Source organism: Bombyx mori, chromosome 16, assembly GCF_030269925.1.
Source record: "Bombyx mori chromosome 16, ASM3026992v2".
Lineage (NCBI taxonomy): Eukaryota > Metazoa > Arthropoda > Insecta > Lepidoptera > Bombycidae > Bombyx > Bombyx mori.
The window spans coordinates 7,015,959-7,040,391 of record NC_085122.1 but is presented as its reverse complement, the minus strand read 5'-3'; the positions used below and the strand labels follow the sequence as shown (position 1 = coordinate 7,040,391).

General features: G+C 35.3%; 1 protein-coding gene across 1 annotated transcript in view; it reads right to left on the bottom strand.

The window, feature by feature from the left end:
* Nucleotides 1-162: 162 nt before the first annotated feature.
* LOC101746202 (rabphilin-3A) overlaps nt 163-24,433 on the bottom strand; it is a 42,225-nt gene continuing 17,954 nt past the window's right edge. The window contains exons 3-9 of the mRNA XM_004928811.5: nt 20,669-20,813; nt 18,832-19,000; nt 16,608-16,736; nt 4,538-4,889; nt 4,189-4,333; nt 3,292-3,525; nt 163-1,886 (exon numbers count right to left, since the gene is read on the bottom strand). Coding sequence (XP_004928868.1) covers nt 1,589-1,886; nt 3,292-3,525; nt 4,189-4,333; nt 4,538-4,889; nt 16,608-16,736; nt 18,832-19,000; nt 20,669-20,813 — 1,472 coding nt within the window. The 3' untranslated portion in view covers nt 163-1,588. The remainder of the gene's footprint in view (nt 1,887-3,291; nt 3,526-4,188; nt 4,334-4,537; nt 4,890-16,607; nt 16,737-18,831; nt 19,001-20,668; nt 20,814-24,433) is intronic.

Genomic DNA, 24,433 nt, shown 5'->3' with positions numbered 1-24,433 from the left:
TTTTTATAGTGAAAGAACAATAATTTCTAAAGCACATGATCACATATAAGAACAGTCATCACAATGCACAAGTTTCGTAATCCTTACGACCACAAACTTTATGAATCACAATCAAGTGGTTGTGTATTTATGTTTATGTCTTTTCAGAAATAAATATTCATATTGGCATATAGTTATTTTATTTTCATCAACATTTAACATTAATAGACAATAGCAATGTTTTTTTTTTATGAAATAGGTACGATCGTATACATCTCAAAATACTTTGGAATTATTTGGCACAGTTTATTATATGTAGTTAGGTTACACATTCAATATTCAATATTAGGTACAAAAATATGCATCGATACACATAACAATTAAGTCATAAGATACGGAAGAGACAGTTACACTTTCCCTTAAATTTTAAAAAGTAAAGTAACCATGAAAGCGTTGTTAGAAAAAGAAGACATTTGATAGTAATCAAAAAACTAAATTTTCGTAATATTTTACCATTTTTTATATTTTTCTTACTGCCCGTGTTAGCAGACTAGCATACGGCCCACCTAATGGTGAGTGGCTACCGTCGCTTATGGACGTCAGCAATAGCAGGGGCAGAGCCAAACCGTTGCCTACAGAGTAATACTGTCCACAAGCCTCGTTTGAAGAAGGACATGTCATAGCGCTCGAGAAACACCGTGGAGGGGAGCTCATTCCAAAGCCGGATGCTACGTGGCAGAACAGATCTCTGAAAACACACTTTGGATGAACTCAGTGGCTTCAGGTAGTATGGATGAACTCTACTGCGGCGGCGGGCGATGCGATGGTAAAAACGAGATGATGGTATCTTCGCAAACAATTCCCCATGGATTTGATATTTGGAAATAATTATTGTAATTTCTATCAAAGAAACGCCGGCGGCATCGACCTTGTTCCTTAACATTGCGGTTTCGGCTTGCTTGAGGATCGAATTAAAGGGTGGTTTTTGTTGAGAATTTTCATTTTTTTACGTACCCTTTATATTTTAATAAAAAATTGCGAATCATAACTATTCGAAGCGATTTTAAAATTCGAAAGCTCATAATTTTTCTGTAACTAAGTAAGGGTAACCCTTTTCTATTATTAAATATCTACCCTCTATAGCAACAACAACAGAAATAATAGTAGGTATTTATTTAATCAGAGGTTTTATAATTTAAGGTTTGCTTTATTTTCTTTTTTTCAGCGTAGTTATCTTTTTTACCATTTGATGCGTAAGAGTTAGTTAAATGACGGGGAAACAGATACTCTTAACAATTTAATTAAAAGCCGACTAAATTAAACGTATTACATAAGCATCTCAACTCTAAATAAATTTACTTATATATCTATTTCGCATAGGGAGCTGTGTTTTTAGTGGTACTTTAATTGAATAAAGAATAACAAAATATAATTGTAAATTAACAGTGCCATATGAAAATAATTTTTATATCTATATACATAAAATTTATCCAGGCGATTAAATCTAAATTCCTAAAAATAGCAATAATATTAGCTTTTTATAGTCATTGTTATATTTTCGTTCAAAACGTACATATTTTGCTAGTATATTATGCTTAGAATTGTCTATCTAAAGATGTTGGGTGTCCGTCAAAGAATGCCATTGTTCGTGTCTGTGATCGGGGTATTTGATACAGTCCATCCAGTGTTTTAATCTTCTGCCTTTACTGCTCGCTCCCAATATAAGGCTCCCCAGGAAATCGTTTGGTTTTCCATAATCTTTATCCCAAACGGTCAACGTTAAGTTTTGGCGCGAAAGTTCGGTGGGTCGTGTTTCGAAAAGAAATTCTTCATTCCAAACTGGATTCAAATTGCGCCATTTGATTGAAGTTTTGTGTTTTTTATGATATGGGTCTGGATCAAGATGTCTGAAAGAAAAGTAGATAGGAAAAATGAAAAAAATTACTAACATTGTCTATGGCATATTTTGCAGGTTTATTTATAATTTCACTACTCTAGTCGGTTGAAACAACGTAGTTTCTTTATTGTATATGTTACGGTAAAAGTAGATATTGCGGCAAATGTACACATTTTCCGATAAACGTGCATTTTTGCCTCCTCGTTTGGGTAATGTGCATTCAACTAACATTTACAATTTCAAAGAAGGGAAATGTACATTGAATTCACAATGACCATGTCGTTTTGGTAAATGTGAGCAGGGCATACAAAATACGAAATCGCAAGTCCTACTAATGTGGTGCGCATCACTGCAACCTAACCTAACCTAACCTACGACGTATTATATAATATGCAAAGAAAAGTATGTTTTGTTTGTCATTTACATTTTTTTATTAAAATAATTTTCGTTATTAAAGCCTTTTGTATTATGTTTATTTAAATAAATATTTTTTTACTGTAACAACATTTTCAATTTATTTGTATTCCAACATTTCTTAAAACGTGAAGGTAAGAGTACACATTTGCTGGGAAATGTACCTACATATCTATATAAATAAAATAAAGTCGTGTTAGTTACACTATTTATAACTCAAGAACGGCTGAAATGATTTGGACGGAAATTGGTGGGGATGTAGCTTAGGATCAGGAGAAGGACATAGGATACTTTTTATCAGGTTTCTGTGGGATGTGACATAAAATGTGGTATAGCAAAACGCAACTGATATGGAATAACAAAACGCAACTGACAGCTAAACGTAATGTAGTTTATGGTTAATTAGTATTAGTAGAATTTTGAAGTTGACCGGTTGATGTGTTTATTTCGAGTTTCTATTAGGTTATTGTGCCGAGATAGGTAATCATTAACAAAGACATGCCGCGACCAACACAATCAAATCTTTTCCGACGAAACCGTAATGCAACTAGGATTCGAAACTTTGCGAGTGAAAGGACTGAAGAAGAACAAGAAAATATAATAATAACAACTAAAATACATGGCCAATAAAGAACAATTAAAATACTTGCTTTTTTAATTTACATTAATTACCCAAATAAAAAAAAATACCTTGATAAAATCAAATGTCAGCTCATTTATTGCCTCTAAGGCGGAACAAAGTTCGCCGGGTTCGCTAGTACATTAGATTAAAATGTGCACATTTACCGGTAAATGTGTACATTTCTGAAGAGTGTACATTTACCGTAACATATACTTCCATGTTACAAGTATAATGTATCCATAAACTTTCTCTATTCGCAATTTTTTTTTACTTTCCTTTCCACTGAAACGTAAATGTTTCACTAAAACAAGTATCTAAATACCACAAAAATGATTTAAATGTGTACAGAAGTTGTTTATAAATCGAAATAAACACTTACAGCTTAACAAACGGATCGGAGTACCCATTGCTATCCTGCGAAGGTAGTTCGGCGGCTCTGCAAATCGTTACAATGAGGGCCCTCTTTTTTGTACTATAACAGAGGGCTAACAGAATACGCGGGCCGGTCGGTTCACATCCTGACGCGCCCGATAAAGCGAGACGTAATTGCGTAGGTGATTTGGCGCATTCCCTTAAAGAGACTGTCGCCGAGCCCATTTCGTCGCAACCATATCTGAAAATAAATTGGTGGAAGTTCAAATTTAAAATCACTACATAGTATAAAACAAAGTCGCTTTCTCTGTCCCTATATCTGTCCGTCCCTGTGTATGCTTAAATCTTTAAAACTACGCAACGGATTTTGATGCGTTTTTTTTTAATAGATAGAGTGTTTGAAGAGGGAGGTTTATATGTATATTAATATCCATTAAATAGTGGAGAAATCAATAATAAATTACAGTTTCCGAAGCGAAGCGAGGGCGGGTCGCTAGTTCTCAATATGAATTTCTTTTGAAACCTCGTTTAAAGATAGAAATGGAGTAGCGTTTATGGAACACTGTGTAAAGGACCTGATTTCAGTGCTGGACTGGACTCCGGTATTTTATTAAAAAAAATTTATTGCTTAGATGGGTGGACGAGCTCACAGCCCACCTGGTGTTAAGTGGTCACTGGAGCCCATAGACATTTACAACGTAAATGCGTCACCCACCTTGAGATATAAGTTCTAAGGTCTCAGTATAGTTACAACGGCTGCCCCGCCCTTCAAACCGATACGCATTACTGCTTCACGGCAGAAATAGGCGGGGCGGTGGTACCTACCCGTGCGGACTCACAAGAGGCCCTACCACCAGTAAATGTAAATAATATGCAACCAAATGAAACTAATTCGGATACGAACCTGTCGTCGTCAAATAAAACGATCTCCAAAGATTTAACCGAAAGGTCCGATTCAGTGATTCCAAAGAAATGTAGGGTTTCATTGAATTCAGGATTTTTCGTTTTATGAACGGTTTTCGTTCTAAGTCTATTCGAATATGTGCCTTCTGCAAACGAGAATTTAATTTTTACATTACAGCCAACCCTAAAATAGTGAAATTCAATGAATATAGTCTTCTTGTCCAATTAAAACAACTTTTACGGTTATTAATCTTAGTTACGGACGACCGCAAGATTGATATGTAAAAGTGGTTTTAATTTATCTTTAAGACCTGCGAAAACCGAATAGTTTTAGTAGATCTCTTTCTTACCTTTTGGCAAAATCTCTAATCTACAGAACGGATCGGACAACCCTGTCATGTCCATGCCAATTAGCCCTCTGGCTCTTAGCACCGTGACCGCTAACGAGGATGTAGCGTTTTCGTATGCCAGCCGTATCTCTAACGTACCAAAACCGGCATCAGGGATGGCCGGGGCCCTTTCGATTTGTGTTACCGGTTTTTGTGCATCCTTTCTCGCGTTCCGTACGCTGTAAGCACTGCTTTTACTGCTTGTCCGTTTCAAACCCAATGGCCTTTGGTTGAGACTGTCGGCCCTGTGAAGGCTTAACCCACTGAACCCGTGTGTCAGAATGTCAGTTTCATTCCAGTCAAATGGGCCGTCCTGTAAGTGAGTATATAGTAAAAAATATAGTTTGAATATATGGTATAAATGCGCACGTTAATGCATATGGATCGTGTTAGAAATCAATGAAGTTAGGTATGGAATGTGTGACAGAGCTGATCTCTTGCGATTTTAAAATATATCGACTTAAATATATCCGTCAATACACACATTAGAAGTACCAACTATCAAATAAAAAATAGAACATAAATAAAGTAACTTCAATAAGAATAAGTTAAAAAAAAATTAGTAATTTTTAATCTAGTGCTATTTTGAAACACAAAATTGAACTATAATTAAACATTAAAGCCCTACGACTTCCTTAGTCTTTCAATTATTTCACTCATTCGTAGTGTTAGAACAAACTGAACATTCTTGATTAAAGGCCTAAACAAACTAAGTTTTCCTGCTGCCATTACGAAGTTATGGGAAGTACGAGTCCAGTCCTTATTAAATGTAACTTCTCCATGTGTTATTCAGTTTTCGGATATGACCGGAGGCTATTCGTTTGAGCTAAAGCTACACAAAGAATAAAATGTGAAAATTTTCGTAACGTTTTAATATCAAACGAGTCTTCGAAGATTGTTTTCATGTTCTAAACAACAAAGGAGATTATAATTTTAGTTCGAGGAATTCTCTTACATTTAAAAATGTTGACATGCTCTATATTTGGTCAGAAAACTTCGCTGATGCCAAATTGCAAGCGCGCACTAGTTATACCGCCACGTTGCCTATTTCTATCGTTAGATAGTCATGGAGAGCCTAAAGCATTGGCGTGGCTATACACATCAATTGAAATCTCATTTCTATGGGCTCCGGTAACTAACAGATATCAGTTGGCGAACCGTAAAACCACTTCACCAAATTAAGCAATAAAAAAATCTTAATACCCGTCTATTATGGATAATCATCAATAGAAACACTGTTCTAGTTTAATCATAAATCCATTAAATGAACAAATGGTATTTTTATATCGTTATTGTCTACTAAATTAGATCACCCTTAATTGGGTGAGTCAATAATAAAACGTATGTGTCAATTAGCAGCGCCCTGTTGCAGCCTCCCCATCCCATTTCCTCCATCCGTCATCTTGTATGACGCACGCAGTACGAGGGTTGTAACAGTAAAATATCCGGTTTTATTTGCTATGGTTTTTCATACAGATTTATGAAATGAATATAATTTTGCTCCACAAGTAGTTGTTCATCAGCTTGGTCACAAAACCACAAAATATGATATATATTTTTTTGAAGTTTGTACACAAACTCTACTAATCACAATAGTCTAGTCTATGTTTTAAATTTTAATATGTTTTGCCTAATATGAATCTAGTTTTGATTGAGTTAACTATGAAACAAAAATGGACGTTAAGGTAGTAAATTTTTAAATTTAAATTTATAAACCAGTGACAGCCCTACGAGGACATAGCGAAGGCCAGACAACGGTCCATCTCCTCGACTTTCCATTTATATACAGACGCTGAGTGTCCATTTTATGGCGTTTACAAATCGTTAGTTTTTATTCATGAGATTTTCATCAATCTGCATAATGTTGTTACATTTCTTACTCCGGTAACAGCTCTTGAAGCTAACTTGTAATTTATAGCTCGTTAGATCGGAGCTTTACGACTTAAATTTACATGTAGCTTGATTTTGAGTGAAATTACAGCTTTAAATTGATGTTTTATTTTTGTCTTTAAAGGCAAATTAAACGTTATATGTTTTATTCCAAAGAAAATCTCCGATGTTATTTCTGCAACAGTACAACACGATACTTTGTCCGATTATCTATTCAGTTTTTTTGGAAATTTGTTTTGTAAGCCACTGTTTTTGTCATAGTACTTCTACTTTGTACAACCAACCGTGTTACTTTGTAACTAGTCAGAAAAAAAACTCGATTTGCATTAAGTTAGTTAAACTAGGGAAACCGGGTCACGGCCAGCTTTTTTTTTTCTTTTTTTTTCCCTACCTATGCTGATAGCCTTGAGAGGCTATTTCAGCTTCTCCTTGACGTGTAGGTGAACTCACGGGGCTCAAACCGGGAGTGTTGCTAACATTGGCCCTAGCAAGAGCAGTGCTTCGCGGAATCTACCACAGGTTCGGAAACGCGACCGACTGAGAAAATCCGGCGAGAGACTCAGTGGGCTACGCCCCGCTGTGATTTACGCTTTAAATATGAAAATACTAGCGACCCGCCCTCGCTTCGCTTCGGAAACTGTAATTTATTATTGATTTCTCCACTATTTAATGGATCTTATTATACATATAAACCTTCCTCTTCAATCACTCTATCTATTAAAAAAACCGCATCAAAATCTGTGGTGTAGTTTTAAAGATTTAAGCATACATAGGGATATAGGGACAGAGAAAGCGACTTTGTTTTATACTATGTAGTGAAGTAGCATTCTTTCTATTCATTCTGTAGCACTCCAAATATGTTTGTATTTAGAAAATTAAAAAGAAACACGTTTACCTCAAAATTTCGTTATTGAGCTTTAACTCATGCATACGATTTTAAACTATTTGTTTGTTTCACAGATATTCTGCATTGTCTTGGCTTTGTGGATGGCTAGAACTATAAGAGTCGAACGTCGGAAGCTACAACAAAATTTACAAGCACATTTCGAAACATAAAACTGGTCTTGTTCAGTCCATACTGCGTTGTCACAATGTTAAATTTTTTATGATTAAGGGGAATTTTAGCTGTTAATGGAAAAGTGCTTAGGCGTTTATTCGCATGCATACTCACACGCTATTGTTTTTAGGAATACATTTTTGTTGTTTGCCAATGGTATTGGTGTCAACTCTATTCATAGTGTATTCTATTTTGGTCTGCCATACGATAGTTTAATGTTATCTAGCTTCAAAGCCTCACTCACTATCTTTGTGTGATTCGTAGGATAAGACACTTATATTAAGATTCGATTCCCTATATCTTTTAATTAATATTATTGCATTTAAGGTTTTTAGAATTTAGAAGACTGTCAGATTTGGAATGTAAGGAATTTTCACGTTTTCACATGTCTTTCAAAGAAATTTTATTAAGCATCATTTTATGAGGTTGTTAGATTTCATTCTTATTACTAAGTAAGATTAATTTGATAAAATATACCACGTTAGCAACGAAGAGTTAGAACTTTATTTTCACCATTTAAGCCTACAATGTAGAAATAGTAATTGCACAACGTGACGTTCTGTTATTTTTTGATTTTGCTGTCATTTTTTGACAACAAAATTCCCTTCATTGGGAATAGTAGTAATACTTTGGGTTTTGATAAATCAGGATATGAATTGGTGAAAGCGTCACTCTTTCCCATTTTTATTTGAGTCACTCTTGTAAAAAGGTGATAATTCACTTTCTTATAAGAGTGACTCTAATAAAAATGGGAATTGCAGAAATGTCGACAAATTCTATAACAATGAAATGTTTGTAGTTGAGTTTATCAGTTAAGTTCACTAAATTCTATTCACGACCACTCTTATCGTATGCGTACGAGTTCTTCAGCTAGTTTCTTTGATCGTTTGATAAAATTAATAATTAGATCTTGCAATCACGCCCATTTTAAAATTAGAAAGAAAAAAAAAGTAAAGTTTGGCCGGTACGTAGAGAGATGTAAATGTTTTATGTTGTAATTTTTATTGTTTTATTTGGATTTTTTTTAATATTTTCCGTTCATCTAAAAAGTCTTATAAAATCTTCGTAATTTTCGCCATTTCACTGACACGATTATCGAAGTTTCATAAAATATTTAAGATTTTTAGGGGTAATGATTCGGCCATGTCACTTTTTCATCAGTTGAAAGTTCAAGCAAATTAAGATTACTTATAGATAGTGATAAAATAACGAAATGTTACACAATTACCACTAGCTAATGACTGTGATATAAAAGTAGAGATTTATTTTGCTCTTAAATTCAGCTGAAATTGGGTCCAATTAATTTTAAGGTGTCATTACAGGGCGATACCATACTTACAATACGGTACAGTACAGTTGAGTGCAGTAGTGGTACCCTATATTACAGTTAGAAATAGTATAATGAAGCACAGAATACTATTTTTATTCTATTGATAATGTTTGCTTGTTTTACTTTATAATTGTTTCATGAAAATTAAGGTACTTTTTCGAATGAGTCTGTTTTAATGAAACTAAATTTTTACTCTTTGTAATTTTAAATTAGATCTTCTATAGCTTTTTATAGTTTTGTGTTAGGGCTATTCAACAGCGTATACTTTATTGGATAGTAGCCGAGGTAAATTTCCAAGTGTAAAAGTAAGTTAAAATCTATTATTATACTTCAAATTATTATGTCTGCGTTAAATAATTTGTTGAGTTACGCCCGAAGCGTGAGGTTGAAGTCTTAATTGTGTAGTAAAAAGGACCGTATCAATTATAAAATTAGAAGCTAGTTTGCTCTGTAGCCGGCGTGATTTTCTGTGCGGTTAGACTTTGAGTTGATTTGCCTTAGCAGCACCGATTGTACGAAATATTATGCAGGTTATTTATTACACGATGTCATTTCTTCATCGCTTAAGAAGCGCATTCACTCACATAATCTAACTTAGAGACGCTATAGTTGGAGTTCATCGATTGTACTACCATCAGTCCAGGGTGGAACGCAGCGTCAAAATGAGCAGCACTAATCCTTAATTCTCATTGAGCTTTAGTCGGTTTCTAATGAAGATTTTGAACATATTCATTAAAGATCTGATTAGTGTTTCATCAATATATCTCTATCTATCTCTATCTCTTTAATTTGAACATGTAGAATTAAGTGACAATTATAAAATGCGCTGCTATTAAATTAAGCTTAGTGGTTTGATTAAAAGTTCACGATTAATAGTTTTAACAGTCTTAAGTTATATAAGATTTTGCTGTCAAAAATGTATGTATTGAATTGTAATAATACTCATAAATTCTTGACAATATTTTATGTCCCAACCGTGCTGTCAAGCTTAAGCATGTGTATAGTATGATTAAAAGATTACTTATAAATTTTTTTAAAGGTTATTATGAAACAAATATTAAACTTTATATTAATATTAAATTAAATTACTGGTGGTAGGACCTCTTGTGAGTCTGCACGGGTAGGTACCACCGCCCCGCCCATTTCTGCCGTGAAGCAGTGATGCGTTTCGGTTTGACGGGTGGGGCAGCCGTTGTAACTATACTGAGACCTTAGAACTTATATCTCAAGGTGTGTGGCGCATTTACGTTGTAGATGTCTATGAGCTCCAGTAACCACTTAACACCAGGTGGGCTGTGAGCTCGTCGACACATCTAAGCAATAAAAAAAATAAAAAAAGATTTACTGTTTTTCGAACACAAACATTTTTAAACACATGGATTATATAGGTTGTTTTGCAATTTGTGACAATCACTCTGCATTTAGCTTTAAAAAGGATTTGTAGTGCAATAAAACATTTTGAAAACTGATTAGTTTGTATCTTTTGACGATAACATGATTGAATCAATTGAGTATTAAATATAAACTAATTTTTCTTATGAAAACTTGAATGCAATCGAGTATTTATTATAGTACTAGCTGACCCGGCAAACGTTGTTTTGCCATATATAAGATTTCTAGGGAATTTCTAGTGTAGAAAAAAAAACCTCAGCCTGTGTCCGTGCCTAGGATCCTATCTTTATATTAACCAAGTCTTATAAAAATCCGTTCAGACGTTAAGGCGTGAATGAGGTAAACTTTTAAACCAAACTATTAAAAATCACTAACTTAATTAGTTTTCTGCCTACTGCCTACGCCTTAAGTACGATAGCATGAATATTAATAGCCCATATCCTTTTCTAGGTTACTATCTATCGCCTAACTAAATTTCATCAAAATCCGTTCAGCCGTTTAGGCATGATAGAGCAAAACTCCCACCAAAAACCATAAAAAAATCACTAACTCAATTCAGTTTTCTGCCTACTTCCTACCCCCTAAGTACTATGACGTGATCATTTTGATCTTATATCCGTTTTTAGGTAACCATCTATTACCTTACTAAATTTCATCAAGATCTGTTCAGCCTTTTATACGTGAAAGAGCAAAAGTCCCAACAAAAACGACTAAAAATCACTAACTCAATTTAGTTATCTGCCTACTGCCTACCCCCTAAGAACGATGGCGTGATTATTTATAGCCTATGACCATTTCTAGGTTATCATCTATCACCATACCAAATTTCATCAAAATCCGTTCAGCCGTTTAGGCGTGAAAGAGGAACAGACAGACAGACAGACAGAGTTACTTTCGCATTTATAATATTAGTATGGATTCACGTGCATTTCCAAAAAAACTTTTCATATTACCCTTATTTTGTCGAACATAATGAAATAAAGCGGCCAAATTGGTCGAGACATTCACACGTGACGAGCAGTCGTAGAAGTATCATATTATTATAATAAAAATATATTATTTTTAGTATTTTTATGATGGGTTTTCGCGGAACATATATACAAAATTAATACTACTTTTACGGTTCAATCTCGCGATTTTTATTATTATTGTTATAATATTAAATTTACTATTTCAAATACTTTACAGTTTTCATGGTCGCGATAAGGATTTTTACTATAATATAAAGTGTCGAATAAACAAAACAAAAACTGAAAAATGTTGTCCAAACAGTTTCATCGTCCTGTGCTATGCTAATATAATAATTCCTATGCTAATAGCCTTGAGAGGTTATTTCAGCGTAACCTTAACTAGTAGGTAAGCTCACGGGGCTCAAACCTGACCACGTTGCTAACACGAACCCTAGCAAGAGCCGTGCTTCGCAGCATCTACCACCGCATCGGAAACACGACCCACTGAGAAGATCCGGCGAGAAACTCAGTGGGCTGTGCCTGTGGGTTAATTAACTCGTCGAGCGCTTCGTAGCAAGCGACGGGTTCGACGAGAACGATGACTGGTGCTTGAGGTACATAAAAGCACCGTTAGTGGATCGGGAGGATCCGAAATTATGTGTTTGTGGGTTTGTTGTGTGTGAGGACTTTACAGATAAAATAAATAGAAGACGTGTAGCTATATTTCCTTCCAGCAGAAAGGAAAAGGTTTTTTTTATTACCTAGATGGGTGGATGGTTTTATTACCTGAGCCCATAGACATCCACAACGTAAATGCGCCACCCACCTTGAGATACAAGTTCTAAGGTCTCAAGTATAGTTAGTAAGTGTTTTAGTTTCGTGTTACTTTGAATGTGATTCAAGGAAAATGAGATCTATTACTCAATAAAGTCATGATGTCAACGAAATAAATCGTGATGTCATCTTAGTATTAAAATCAGAGCGATGTATTATGTACCTCCATTTTATAACCCGAGACCGCTTGCCGTAAGTTTCTCAAAGCTGAAATTTGTTTAGGATTACGACGATTACGGACGACGTTTGGTGAATATGTATGTCCATTACCAAACCATTATAACTATAAATCGGAATGAGGGGAAATGGCAAGAATCTCTGGATTTGCATTTCCCGAAATATAAATACATATATGCATATATATCGCGACATAAAAATATTCTAAAATACTTATTTTAATTCAGTACATTTAAGCATGACTAGAATTAGAAGTGTTTAATTAATTATTACTGAGCTGTGACCATTGCATTAGTATATAAGCAAGACTATTATGACTTTTGCTTATCAATCAAAAATTTTTATGTATTTACTGCTTAGATGGGTGGACGAGCTCACAGCCCACCTGGTGTGAAGTGGTTACTGGAGCCCATAGACATCTACGACGTAAATGCGCCACCCACCTTGAGATATAAGTTTTAAGGTCTCAAGTATAGTTATACAACGGCTGCCCCACCCTTCAAACCGAAACGCATTACTGCTTCACGGCAGCAATAGGCAGGGCGGTGGTACCTACCCGCGCGGACTCACAAGAGGTCCTACCACCAGTAAAAAGTTTCTACCACCAGTAAAGAGGTCCTACCACCAAAATAGGAACAATGAACTTGGCCGGCTTTCGGCGTGGATAATTTGAAAGAGTATTTATTATTTTCGGCATTATTAAATGAGCTGTATCAAAATCAGGCCACGGGTAAGACTTACCCGGTGGGAGGTCTTAATGCGTGTTTATTGATGTGTTGTGTTCACCCTTCCTGGTCTTTCGTTTACAGTAAAATGTACTTATTGTTGACATGTTTCGTATTATTGTTTTTATATTACAAAGGTTATATTGTGGCTTGCATTAAATTATATTTATAAATCAATTCTCGTTCGCAAACACTAATTTTAATCGTGCTTTATTACATCCATACGAGCACATCTGTATATATTAATAAGTGAAGCAAAAACTTTGTATCCCTTTTTACGAAAATTGCGCGGACGGAGGAATTTGAAATTTTCCACACTTATAGAGAATATAGAGAAGAAGTGCACAATGCTAATATTTTTTTTAAATAATGCATAAAAGATACATTAAATCAATAAAGAAAACATTACACACACTACATACCACACGTATTTGACGCACACACGCATGCATACTTTTTTTTTTACCACAGGAGAAAATCAGGTAGTTATTGTCAAACTTTTGTTCTTGACCTCTGTTGTCAAATTGAGAATACATTAAATATTGATTGTCTTTGTTAATATTTTTTATAGTGTAGTCTTGGCGAAATTTGTGATTATAGAAGTATAAAATACAATCATAATAGTGTACAAATTCAATTAATTATAGTCGAATTTCGACTACTGCGGGACCTCTAGTATATCTAAACGGGCAAACTTATGGCGTCTTTGTCCATCCATCCATTTTACAGACCTTTTCGGGAATATCTTAAATGTTTATGTTACAGTTGTTTTTTTTAATTATTGTCCATTAATCATTTAAAGAAAATAATGTTTTATAATGATAAATTTCCAAAAAAACATTAAGAGATATTTGTTCTTTTTTATATATATAGATGTATAATTAATATAATCATTAGGCTTTTCAAGTTTGAAGGAAACAATGAAACAATACCGAAAGTTTAAACACGGGAAGTCAAACTCTCGGTATAATTAATTCTATTTAGCAAATTGGCTTGGATGATCGATTCGAAATTTTGTGTCGGACCTCGATATATGAGTATATTGTCCTTAATTATTTCATGTCAAGTTGTTCTGACATGATAATAAGCCGCACAACATTAATCAAACGGATATACGACTCCGGCCTTTCACTTTCATTACTTTCGCTTCATCCTTTGGCAGCAATATCCTCGTTTATTTCTTACATAACACTTCTTAGAGACCAGCTTGTGTTAAGCCCGTAAGTCCATAAGGGTAGGTACAAAAGGAATCCGTCCGACGGGGGACCCATCAAAGGAAAAACAAAATTGTTATTTTTATTTAATTCCGAACATTTTCATATTTATCTACCTTTTAAACCTTCTCTGGACTTCCACAAATAATTCAAGACCAAAATTAGCCAAATCGGTCCAGCCGTTCTTGAGTTTTAGCGAGACTAACGAACAGCAATAATTTATAGATAGATAGTATACATTGCCGCATGAAGACAATTCGGCATTTAACTCTGAAGGTTAGTTGCGACATTATTGGGTTGCATGTAGCGGTCTAGGCATCGGTAAATCTCGTCGGTAAATGTCGTCAATTTGTCTGCCTCTCGAAATAATTAAATAAAACTTAGTATTATAATTTAATCCTAAGTGAGTAGTACCTTTTGATGACGTATCCTAAATACTGTTATCTCTGTGAGTTGTTACTTTGAAAGCATTATATCACGTTATAGCTCCGGGTTAAATTGTAATATCCACTTAAGATATCATTTTTGTTACATAAACTGAATATATAATCTAGTTATAGTTATATGTGCAGAAAAACGTAAACATTACTGAAATATGTTTTGTTAATTTAATGAACCGTACTCAACCATAATTCATTTATTATAATAATCATAAAATTGCTGCGATAGCTTAGTCGTTGGAGATCACGGAAGTAGTAAAGTGTTAGAAACGTGGGCAATATTAAAACAATAAAAAAATAACGTCCACTGTTCAAAACAAACAGGAGCGACGGTGATTGTTCACGGTCAGGTCTACGCCATCGGGCTGCCTTTTTTTTATTGCTTAGTTAGGTGGACGAGCTCATAGCCCACCTGTTACTGGAGCCCATAGACAACGTAAATGCGCCACCCACCTTGAGATATAAGTTCTAAGGTCTCAGTATAGTTACAACGGCTGCTCCACCCTTCAAACCGAAACGCTTTACTGCTTCACGGCAGAAATAGGCAGGGCGGTGGTACCTACCCGTGCGGACTCACAAGAGGTCCTACCACTAGTAAGCCTTCGAAGTCAATGAAAAGTTGATGGGTAATTTTGATGTGGTACTATTAAATAAATAAATAAAATAAATAAAAGCGCTTTGATAGCTTTTTCATGTAACTGTACGACACATCTGACGCTATACGATTTCCCGCTGGCGTTGAGTGTCGTAGGAAATTATGAAAGTAAATTGAGTGTATTTGTCTGTTCCGCATACATTTTTGAGCAGTCGGCACTCAGAGATTTAAAAGCCATCATTACTTCGAAGTCGCTACTCTAGGGGATATATGTATGTATGCTTAGTAGGTTTTCACGATTTATATATACTAGAGGTCCCGCAGTAGTCGAAATTCGACTATAATTAATTGGAATTGTAAGTTTGTACACTATTATGATTGTATTTTATACTTCTATAATCACAAATTTCGCCAAGACTACACTTTATAAATATTAACAAAGACAAACAATATTTAATCTCAATTTGACAACAGACGTCAAGAACAAAAGTTTGACAATAAATAGTATGCATGCGTGTGTGCGTCAAATACATGGTATGTAGTGTGTGTAATGTTTTCTTTATTAATTTAATGTATCTGTTATGCATTATTTTAAAAAAATATAAGCATTGTGCACTTCTTCTCTATATTCTCTATAAGTGTAGAAAATTTCATACTCCTCCGTCCGCGCAATTTTCGTAAAAAGGGATACAAAGTTTTTGCTTCACGTATTAATATATAGATGATAAATTACTTTTGTTTGAAGTATCCACTCTTTTACACCGTGCATTACGGCATTTTAATTTTTTTTAAATGTTTCCACAAAATCTAAAATGGTTTTCCCGAATTGTCAGGACCAGAATTAGCCAGTCGCTTGAAGGCTTTTTACAAGTTGTTTTCTTAAGATACGTATTGATTATTTTGAATTTCTTTATGATTGATGTTATAATATAATTATAACAATAATAAGTTTGAAGCTTTGTATAACAAATAAAAGAGCAAGAGAATCGATTCGTATGCTGGTGGTAGGGCGTCTTGTCAGCCCGATTGGGTAAGTACCACCCTACTACTTCATTTTTGCAGTGAAGGAGCAATGCGTTTCGGTTTGAAGGATGGAATATTGGGTTGCGGCTCGGCTCTGCCCCTGGTATTGCTGATGTCCATAAGCGACACTTACCATCCGCTGGTATCCGTATGTCTATACTGGTACTTAGATTTCATATCTTAAGGTAAGTACCGGCTTCCACGCAGTGATGTCTGTGGTGCGTTCCGGAACCACTCAATCCCATATGGGCCGTGAGCTCATTCTAAAGCAATTCATAATTCAGGTGTTGACGATGCCAAGATTATCAGGTTAATTGGATCTTTAAGATTATTTAAGCCTGTCTTCACGAATAAAAATTCGATATTAGCGTAAGGTTCACAGATTAGCATCGAAATTAACTTACATGTGGCGAAGGCACAGATTTCCTGCTCTCCGTGTTGCTAGGCTGTCTCGAGAAAGATGGCGCGTGTATGCTTAACGGGGATCCTGGCTCCGAATCAGTTTTCCCTTCGTTACTGCTGTTGCCCGCCTCCTATAATGTTATATAAGTTTAAAATTATGTATAAGATGTCTTCTGATACATTATCGTCCAGCAAAAAAAAAAACCGTTTCCTTTCCAAAGACAATAGGACACATGTGCAAACACTGAAACTTTTTAAGTCTATGAAATATTATTATTCGAATATTGTTATATTTCGTATTCGACCGTTCTCTAAGGAATTGTTTTAGATAATCCCATCATCTTGTTATATCATCATCACATTATGATGTTGTTTGTTACAGTTTTCACTTCGTTACTGCTGTTGCCCGCTTCCTATAGCGTTTTATAAGTTTAAAATTATGTATTAGATGTCTTCTGATACCATATCGTTTACCATGATAATAATACCTTTTCGAAGATAATAGGACACAAGGGCGAACACGGAAACTTGTTAAGCTATGAAGTATTATGATTCGCATAGCGTTATATTTCGTATTGGACCGTTCTCTAAGGAATTCTTTCAAATAATCCCATCATCTTGTTATAATACTTTTTTATTATTTTTTTTTCATTACCCCTTTCGGCAGACGAGCATACGGTCTACCTGATGGTGAGTTGTTACCGTCGCCCATGGACTTCAGCAATGTCAGGGGCAGAGCCAAGCCGCTGCCTACCATGATATCGTACCATTCGGTATACATGGCGTATATAATCATTTTTGTAAGTCGCTTATCAGATTGCATATTTTAAAATATATTCCTCCTTTCAATTATTGAGGAAACGAAATATTAACAGAAAAAAATATTCGCGGTGTATGTATGCTAAAAAATATTTTGACGACTTAACACATACATATATGAAGGATGGTAGGCCGAAATCTAGTTGATCTTTGACACCTATAGATTAATATTTAAGATTAACACCAAAATCTTTCATTTTCCAAATAAAAACCACCCGTAACATCGTCATGTCAATCGATGACTGGCCTTGGCATTCATATTATTTTTTTATTTTAAAATAATTATAGTGTGCCAATGTGAATGAACCTAATTAAAAATACCGATCTTCCCACATACATATATTATATGTATAATAACAGCTTCCACTCTAAAATTCTTTCATACGAACGCCATGAAAATGAAATGTGGTTTCAAGCATTGTCATTGTCCAAAACAATATTGGCATTGAAGAAAATAGGTTCGTCAAACAAAGTCGTCTTACTTTACAAAGGTTTCTTTGCTCGAACTAAAAATATCTATGTGAATCGTAGCAATACGAAATAATTTATTAATTAATTACATCCCAATATTTTCCCTGCGTATATTATTTTCAGTGTATTTATGATCTTATTCATATATGTATTTTAGCGGCGTTTTAGCTATAGAGGTTTTTAACGAAAGATTTTGAGCAAAGATTTTTTTTCCGATAATTCTATACGCATAAATGAAGTTTCAACCAAGCCTTGTAGGCGGATGAGCATATGGCCGACCTGATGGTGAGTGGTTACCGTCGCCCATGGGATTCAATGGCAGGGGCAGAGCCAAGCCGCTGCTTACAAGTCTTGGATTTGTACAGTTTTATTGCATGGGTGAGCTAACACCCACCAAGTGTTGAGCGGTTAATGTAAATCTCAATTGCATAGTTCAACGGCTATCCCATTCTTCAAACTGGAACGGACCACTGCAACGAGGCAACAGTAGAAGGTGATGGTGGTACAAGATGTCTTAAAAGTATAGGTGTAAGAAGTCCATAGGAATTGACACGGCATTCATGCTATGACAATTTAGCATCGCTTTGAATACGTGACGACCGTGTCTTCATAAAGATTTCTCGCATATAGTGTAAAGAATACTAACCTGGTTTATTGGTGATAGGACCTCTTGTGAGTCCGTACTTATAGGTGCCTATTTCTGCCGTGAAGTAGTAATGCGTTTCGGTTTGAAGAGTGGAGTAGCTGTTGTAACTATACTGAGACCTTAAGACTCATATCTCAAGGTGGGTGTCGGCATTTACGTTGTATTATTTTACGTTTTTGCTCAGGTAACCAGTTAACACTCGTCCTCCCATCCAAGCAATAAAAAATAAATAAAAACTTTTTCCTTTCTGGTTGAAGGAAATATAGCTACACGTCTTTTATTTATTTTACCTGTAAAGTCCTTGATAATTCTGTTTCAGCATAGCGTCTCGTCGTCTTCCTTTCAGGTAAGGTATATTTCGGCACAGATTTATAGAACCAGGCCCCGGATTTCTTCCACATTTCCCGCGTTTCAGCGCAAAGATTACACATGTATGGCTCCCTTGAATACAGCGGGGACCTGTTCAAGTTGCGATGTTTTATTGTTTCATGATCACTTAATTCTAATATACAAAATTATTGCTATCCCTCCCAATACGTTTTAAGCTATTGCATAGCTTTTATCGCGGCGACCGAATCAAGAAAATTCGTAACGAAAATAAAACCTAACACCCCACCTTCACCTCGCGTTCATGTAGCTCGTAGCTCGCGCTCAACACATTCACACGTTGCACTTGTGTAGTGTTTGTGAATAAGCGCGCGGCGTGACATCGCACTGCGTGCCCATCATGAAAGGTCTGCCTATCTCTCTCTCGCGCGGTCTAGCTTATGAGTATGAAGGGGACAGATAGTATTTTGCTTTTGTTAATGTTTATAAATATAGCGTGGTCTTATTTTATAATTTATTTTAATATTAAACTATTATTGTCTAATTATAATTGCATAAGTTGATAAAAAATGCTATGCAATAGCTTTACCGCGGCAGTCCCTGAGTGCCACACGTGTTTTTTTCCCCTAGCTATTCGCTGGTAGTTTAAGCGGCTATTCTAGCTATGCTGTGACTGGTGAGTAAGCCATGGGACTCAACCTGAGAAAATATGTTAATACTGGCCCTAGGAAGAGCAGTGCTTCGCAAAATCTACCATCGGATCGGGATCGCGACCCACTGAGAAGATCCGGCGAAAGACTCAGTAGGTTAAATACTAAGTTACAGGCACTTATAGAAACCAGAGTTTGAATAATTGATACACGATTCCAGTAGTCAATACTTATTCTTATGTTCAAATCTGGTCAATTATCAAGGAAAGTTCATTATAATAATAAAAATATGACATAGTAAAATACATAGTCTTTTATTTATATCACTAGCTGACATGATAGACTTTAATAGATTTGTGATCATTTTGTGAATTTCCTGGAAATCTTTACAGTACCTATATATATATTTTTTCCTCAAACCTTACTCAGGGTATTATAAAAATTAAAGTCAGCCAAATAGATTCTGACATTCTCGAATGATGCTCTTAGCAACGTACAGAATAAAGCTTTTAGATATCGTTGTTATCAAAACATAAGGTATTTTTTTGTTTGCCCGAGGCTATATTTCTTAGGAGATACCCGCGTCGAGGCGATACGGTAGTTATATAGGACTGGCGAAGCCACGAAATGATTTTACGGCAGTCTCGTTCCAACATTCAAAAATTAAACTTACTAAATATTGATTTGACAACAACGACATAAGTAGGTATATTAGTTTTTGGATACACTAGAACTTATTATTGTTTAACAGCTGTCTGGTGTAGTGGTAAAGTGACATGGTCACTACACAAGGGGGTCGCGGTTTCGAATCCCGCCAAGGGAAGATATTTGTATGATAAATATAAAATGTCTTTTCCAGAGTTATGGAATAACAGAGTAATGGAATATGGAATTAAATATATGTATGTGTATAATAAAAAATTTACATTTATTTCTGTTATCTGGTACCTGTAATACAACTGCTTTACGAACTTAACACGGGACCAGTTAACGTGGCGAGATTAAAAAAAAAGTGTCAGTTAATTTATAATAAAATATTATTATTAATATATAAACATATAAATTATATGAAAATTGAATACAGAAGTATGCGTTACATACCCTTTTTAATTGCGTTTAATTTATAAATTTATATTATTATCTTACGAACCTATGCGGTGGTGTATCTATAACGCATTTGGAGCAGGCGGTGTTCCGACAGACGGCACAGGTCCTCAACGGAGACAGGAGTCTCGCCGTCTCCCCGCAGAGCAGGCAAGTCCTCGGCGCAGGGCCACGTGCTGAACGGCGCATACCTGTTATTCGGAAATTATCAACGAGGAACTGCCAATGACCTTGGTCCATTACATGTTAAATTCTTTTATTTTTTTAAATATTTTATATTGCTTAGATGGGTGGAAGAGCTCACAGCCCACCTGGTGTTAAGTGGTTACTGCAGCCCATGGACATCTACAACATAAATGCGCTATCTTGAGATATAAGTTCTAAGATCTCAGTATAGTTACAACGGCTGCCCCACCCTTCAAACCGAAACGCATCACTGCTTCACGGCAGAAAATAGGCAGGGCGGTGGTACCTACCCGCGCGGACTCACAAGAGGACCTACCACCAGTAATTACGCATATTAAAATTTTCGGGTTTGATTTTTATTACACGATGTTATTCCTTTACCGTGGAAGTCAATCGAGAACATTTGTTGAGTACGTATTTCATTAGAAACATTGGTACCCGCCTGGGATTCGAACACCGGTGCATCGCTCAACACCTTGGTCCATTACATGTTAAAACGCAAACCAGTGATCAGTAGCCCACTGAGTTTCTCGCCGGATCTTCTCAGTGGGTCGCGTTTCCGATCCGGTGGTAGATTCTGCGAAGCACTGCTCACGCTAGGGTCAGTATTAACATATTTTCTCAGATTGAGTCCCATGGCTTACTGTGTACGGCACCGAATACTGTTTACCGGAGCCGTCAGACGAGTACAATGTGAGTGACGTCACCCACCTTAAGGTAAAGACACAAGGTTGAAGCTTCAATTGTATTGTATAGTTAGGGGCTGTCCCGCCCTACGAATCGGAATCCATAAATCGACATGATGTCGGAATCTACCCGTGTGGACTCACTCTACGTCCTGGCTTTAGTAAACAAAATAGGTTAGGTTCAAATTTAATTAATCGAATCGCAATGGCAACATTGCTTAAGTAGTTTTATTAGATTGCTTAAGTGCTTGCCTACATAACGTAGCTTTTGTTACTAAGGAATATGCTTTTTCTATTGCCGACCACAATAAAAGTAAGTGGTAAAAGTAAAATAAACTTTTGTTCTGTGTCGATAAGGAATTACGTTCTTCAGTAAAAGCTTTACAGTTTTACGATAATTGTACTGTGCAATAATGAAGCTACAATTGCTTTCATACTCACCATTTGTAGGGTGATGAGTTTTTTAATACTATAATTAGAATGTCGTTCTGTTATATTATTATGAAGTTAAGAGATCCACAAGCATTATTATACTCGTAATAACTGTGATGTGATATACATATAATGTATGTACCGTTTTTAATTTTCCATGAAACAAAAAATTATTATGTGCCGTTAAGATGTATATAAGCTTAGGAATGTCGCCTGCTTTCAATAAATATTCACCATTCTTTTCAGAGGTACCTACCCTATCTCCTTTCTCTCTAGTGTAGTTAGCTCATAGCATTTAAGTTAATAGCTTATTCATTTTAGTACGTCTATAGAAGTCCGCCAGTGTATTGAAAGCGAATTTCTATCAAGATACATTTTAGTGAAACACACATGTAAAGAAAAACCTTTATTATTTAAAACTCTTAGTTTTTAAAAAGGATTTTTCTTCAGTGTTATTCACATTGATGGAGTAAAGCCTGTCATTGAATAAAAAGGGAGTTAAATTTTGTATAGTTTATTAATACTGCTAACTCTTTCATTCTTAATATTAATTTTAAAAGATATTAAGGGCTTTATATGTTGTTTTAGTATGTCACAGAAAACCCAATTAAGTCTTTTATTGTTTATTTATTCTGAAGTACTCCATATCTCTTATCTTTATATAAGTATATATGGCTCTTCTGTGCGTGTCTTTGTCACTAAGCTCCTCCTAAGCGGCTGGACCGATTTGAATATTTTTTTATGTGTTTTGGTGGCACACTGGATGATTTAGATTCACAAATCAGCCCACCAGATACCTAACTACAACTAAAAATGTTTGTTTACCCTAACTACCCTGGTAACCTAAGGTAACCTAAGCGGCATTTTTTTTTGTACAGTGTATTTAAATATGTGATTTAATTCTTATTTAATAATACAAAGTAACGTCGAAGACTTTACACAAAAAAGCAATGGATGTCTGTTGACTGATGATGATGATCGAACCTTTTTAAGGGTTCATTTAAAAAGACATATAGTGCTCTCTCATCAAATAAAATCTTGGAACTTTTTTAGTCAGATCGTTCGAAAAGACCGATATAACCTCAAACAACTAATGGCTACAAGGAGTATCAATGAACGAAGAACAATAGGGCGCAGCCCAATCAAATGATCCCACCAAATTCACTCAATTCTTGACAGCAAGCTGCATGATGCTTACTATGACGCCAGGGACTGTCGTTGATGCAGAAGCATCATCAAAGATAAATTAATCTCCCGTCATAGGAATCATGAAATTAATTGACGAGTGCATTCTTGAAATAATATTATTATTTACTGGTGGTAGGGCCTTTTGTGAGTCCGCACGGGTAGGTACCACCACCCCGCTTATTTCTGCCGTGAAGCAGTAATGCGTTTCGGTCTGAAGGGTGGGGCAGCCGCTGTAACTGTACTTGAGAACTTGAACTTATATCTCAAGGTGGGTGGCGCATTTACGTTGTGGATGTCTATGGGCTCCAGTAACCACTTAACACCAGGTGGGCTGTGAGCTCGTCCACCTATATAAGCAATAAAAAAAATATATATATACTAGCTGACCCGGCAAACGTTGTGTTGCCTTATATAAGATATCTAGGGAAATTCTACTGTAGAAAAAAAAACCTCATTTAACCACATAATACCTCATTATAAATAAATAAAAAATATCCAAAAAATTAAAATAAAAAATAAATGTTTGGGGTGGACAACCCTTTTCACTTAGGGGTATGAAAAATAGATAGTAGCCGATTCTCAGACCTACTGAACATACTATTGATACACAAATAAAACCAAAAAAATATGGCTGAAAAATGTATAGTATTGTATAGCTCTCAAATATATGAAGTATATAATCTATGATGTATAGTGAGTAAGTAAGACAGGAGACCGGCTTCGTCCTCATCCCTACTACGTGATTTTTGCTGGATGAGTGGTGACACCTGGCGGGGAAAGCTGATCGATTGATAGTTGATCAATAGTCTACCGGCGAGGCCGGGAGATCAAATTCAATTTAAAAAAAATCATAATTAAAGGAACTTGAAATTATAAAGAATTTATCGTACTACAATTATAATATTTGATTGCCATCTTGCAACCTTATTGCAGATCTGTGCATAGAAAAAAAAAAATAATCGGATGGAAAAATAGGGGTTGATCGTATAAGAGTGAAAATTGAGAGTAATATATATTTTTTTTATTTTAAGTCATGACAAAATAAAATTAAAAACTTGCGAAAAAATTAAAGTTTATAATTAACAAATAAAAAATAGGGGTTGATCATAGAGGGATGAAAAATTTAGAGTAACATCAGATTTTTTGTTTTAATTCATGACAAAATAAAAATAAAAATCTTGCCAAAAAAATTAAAGTTTATAATTAACAAATAAAAAATAGGGGTTGATCGTAGAGGGGTGAAAATTTCAGAGTAATATGATTTTTTTTATTCTACGTCATGACAAAATAAAAACAAAATTCTCGCAAAAAAATTTAAA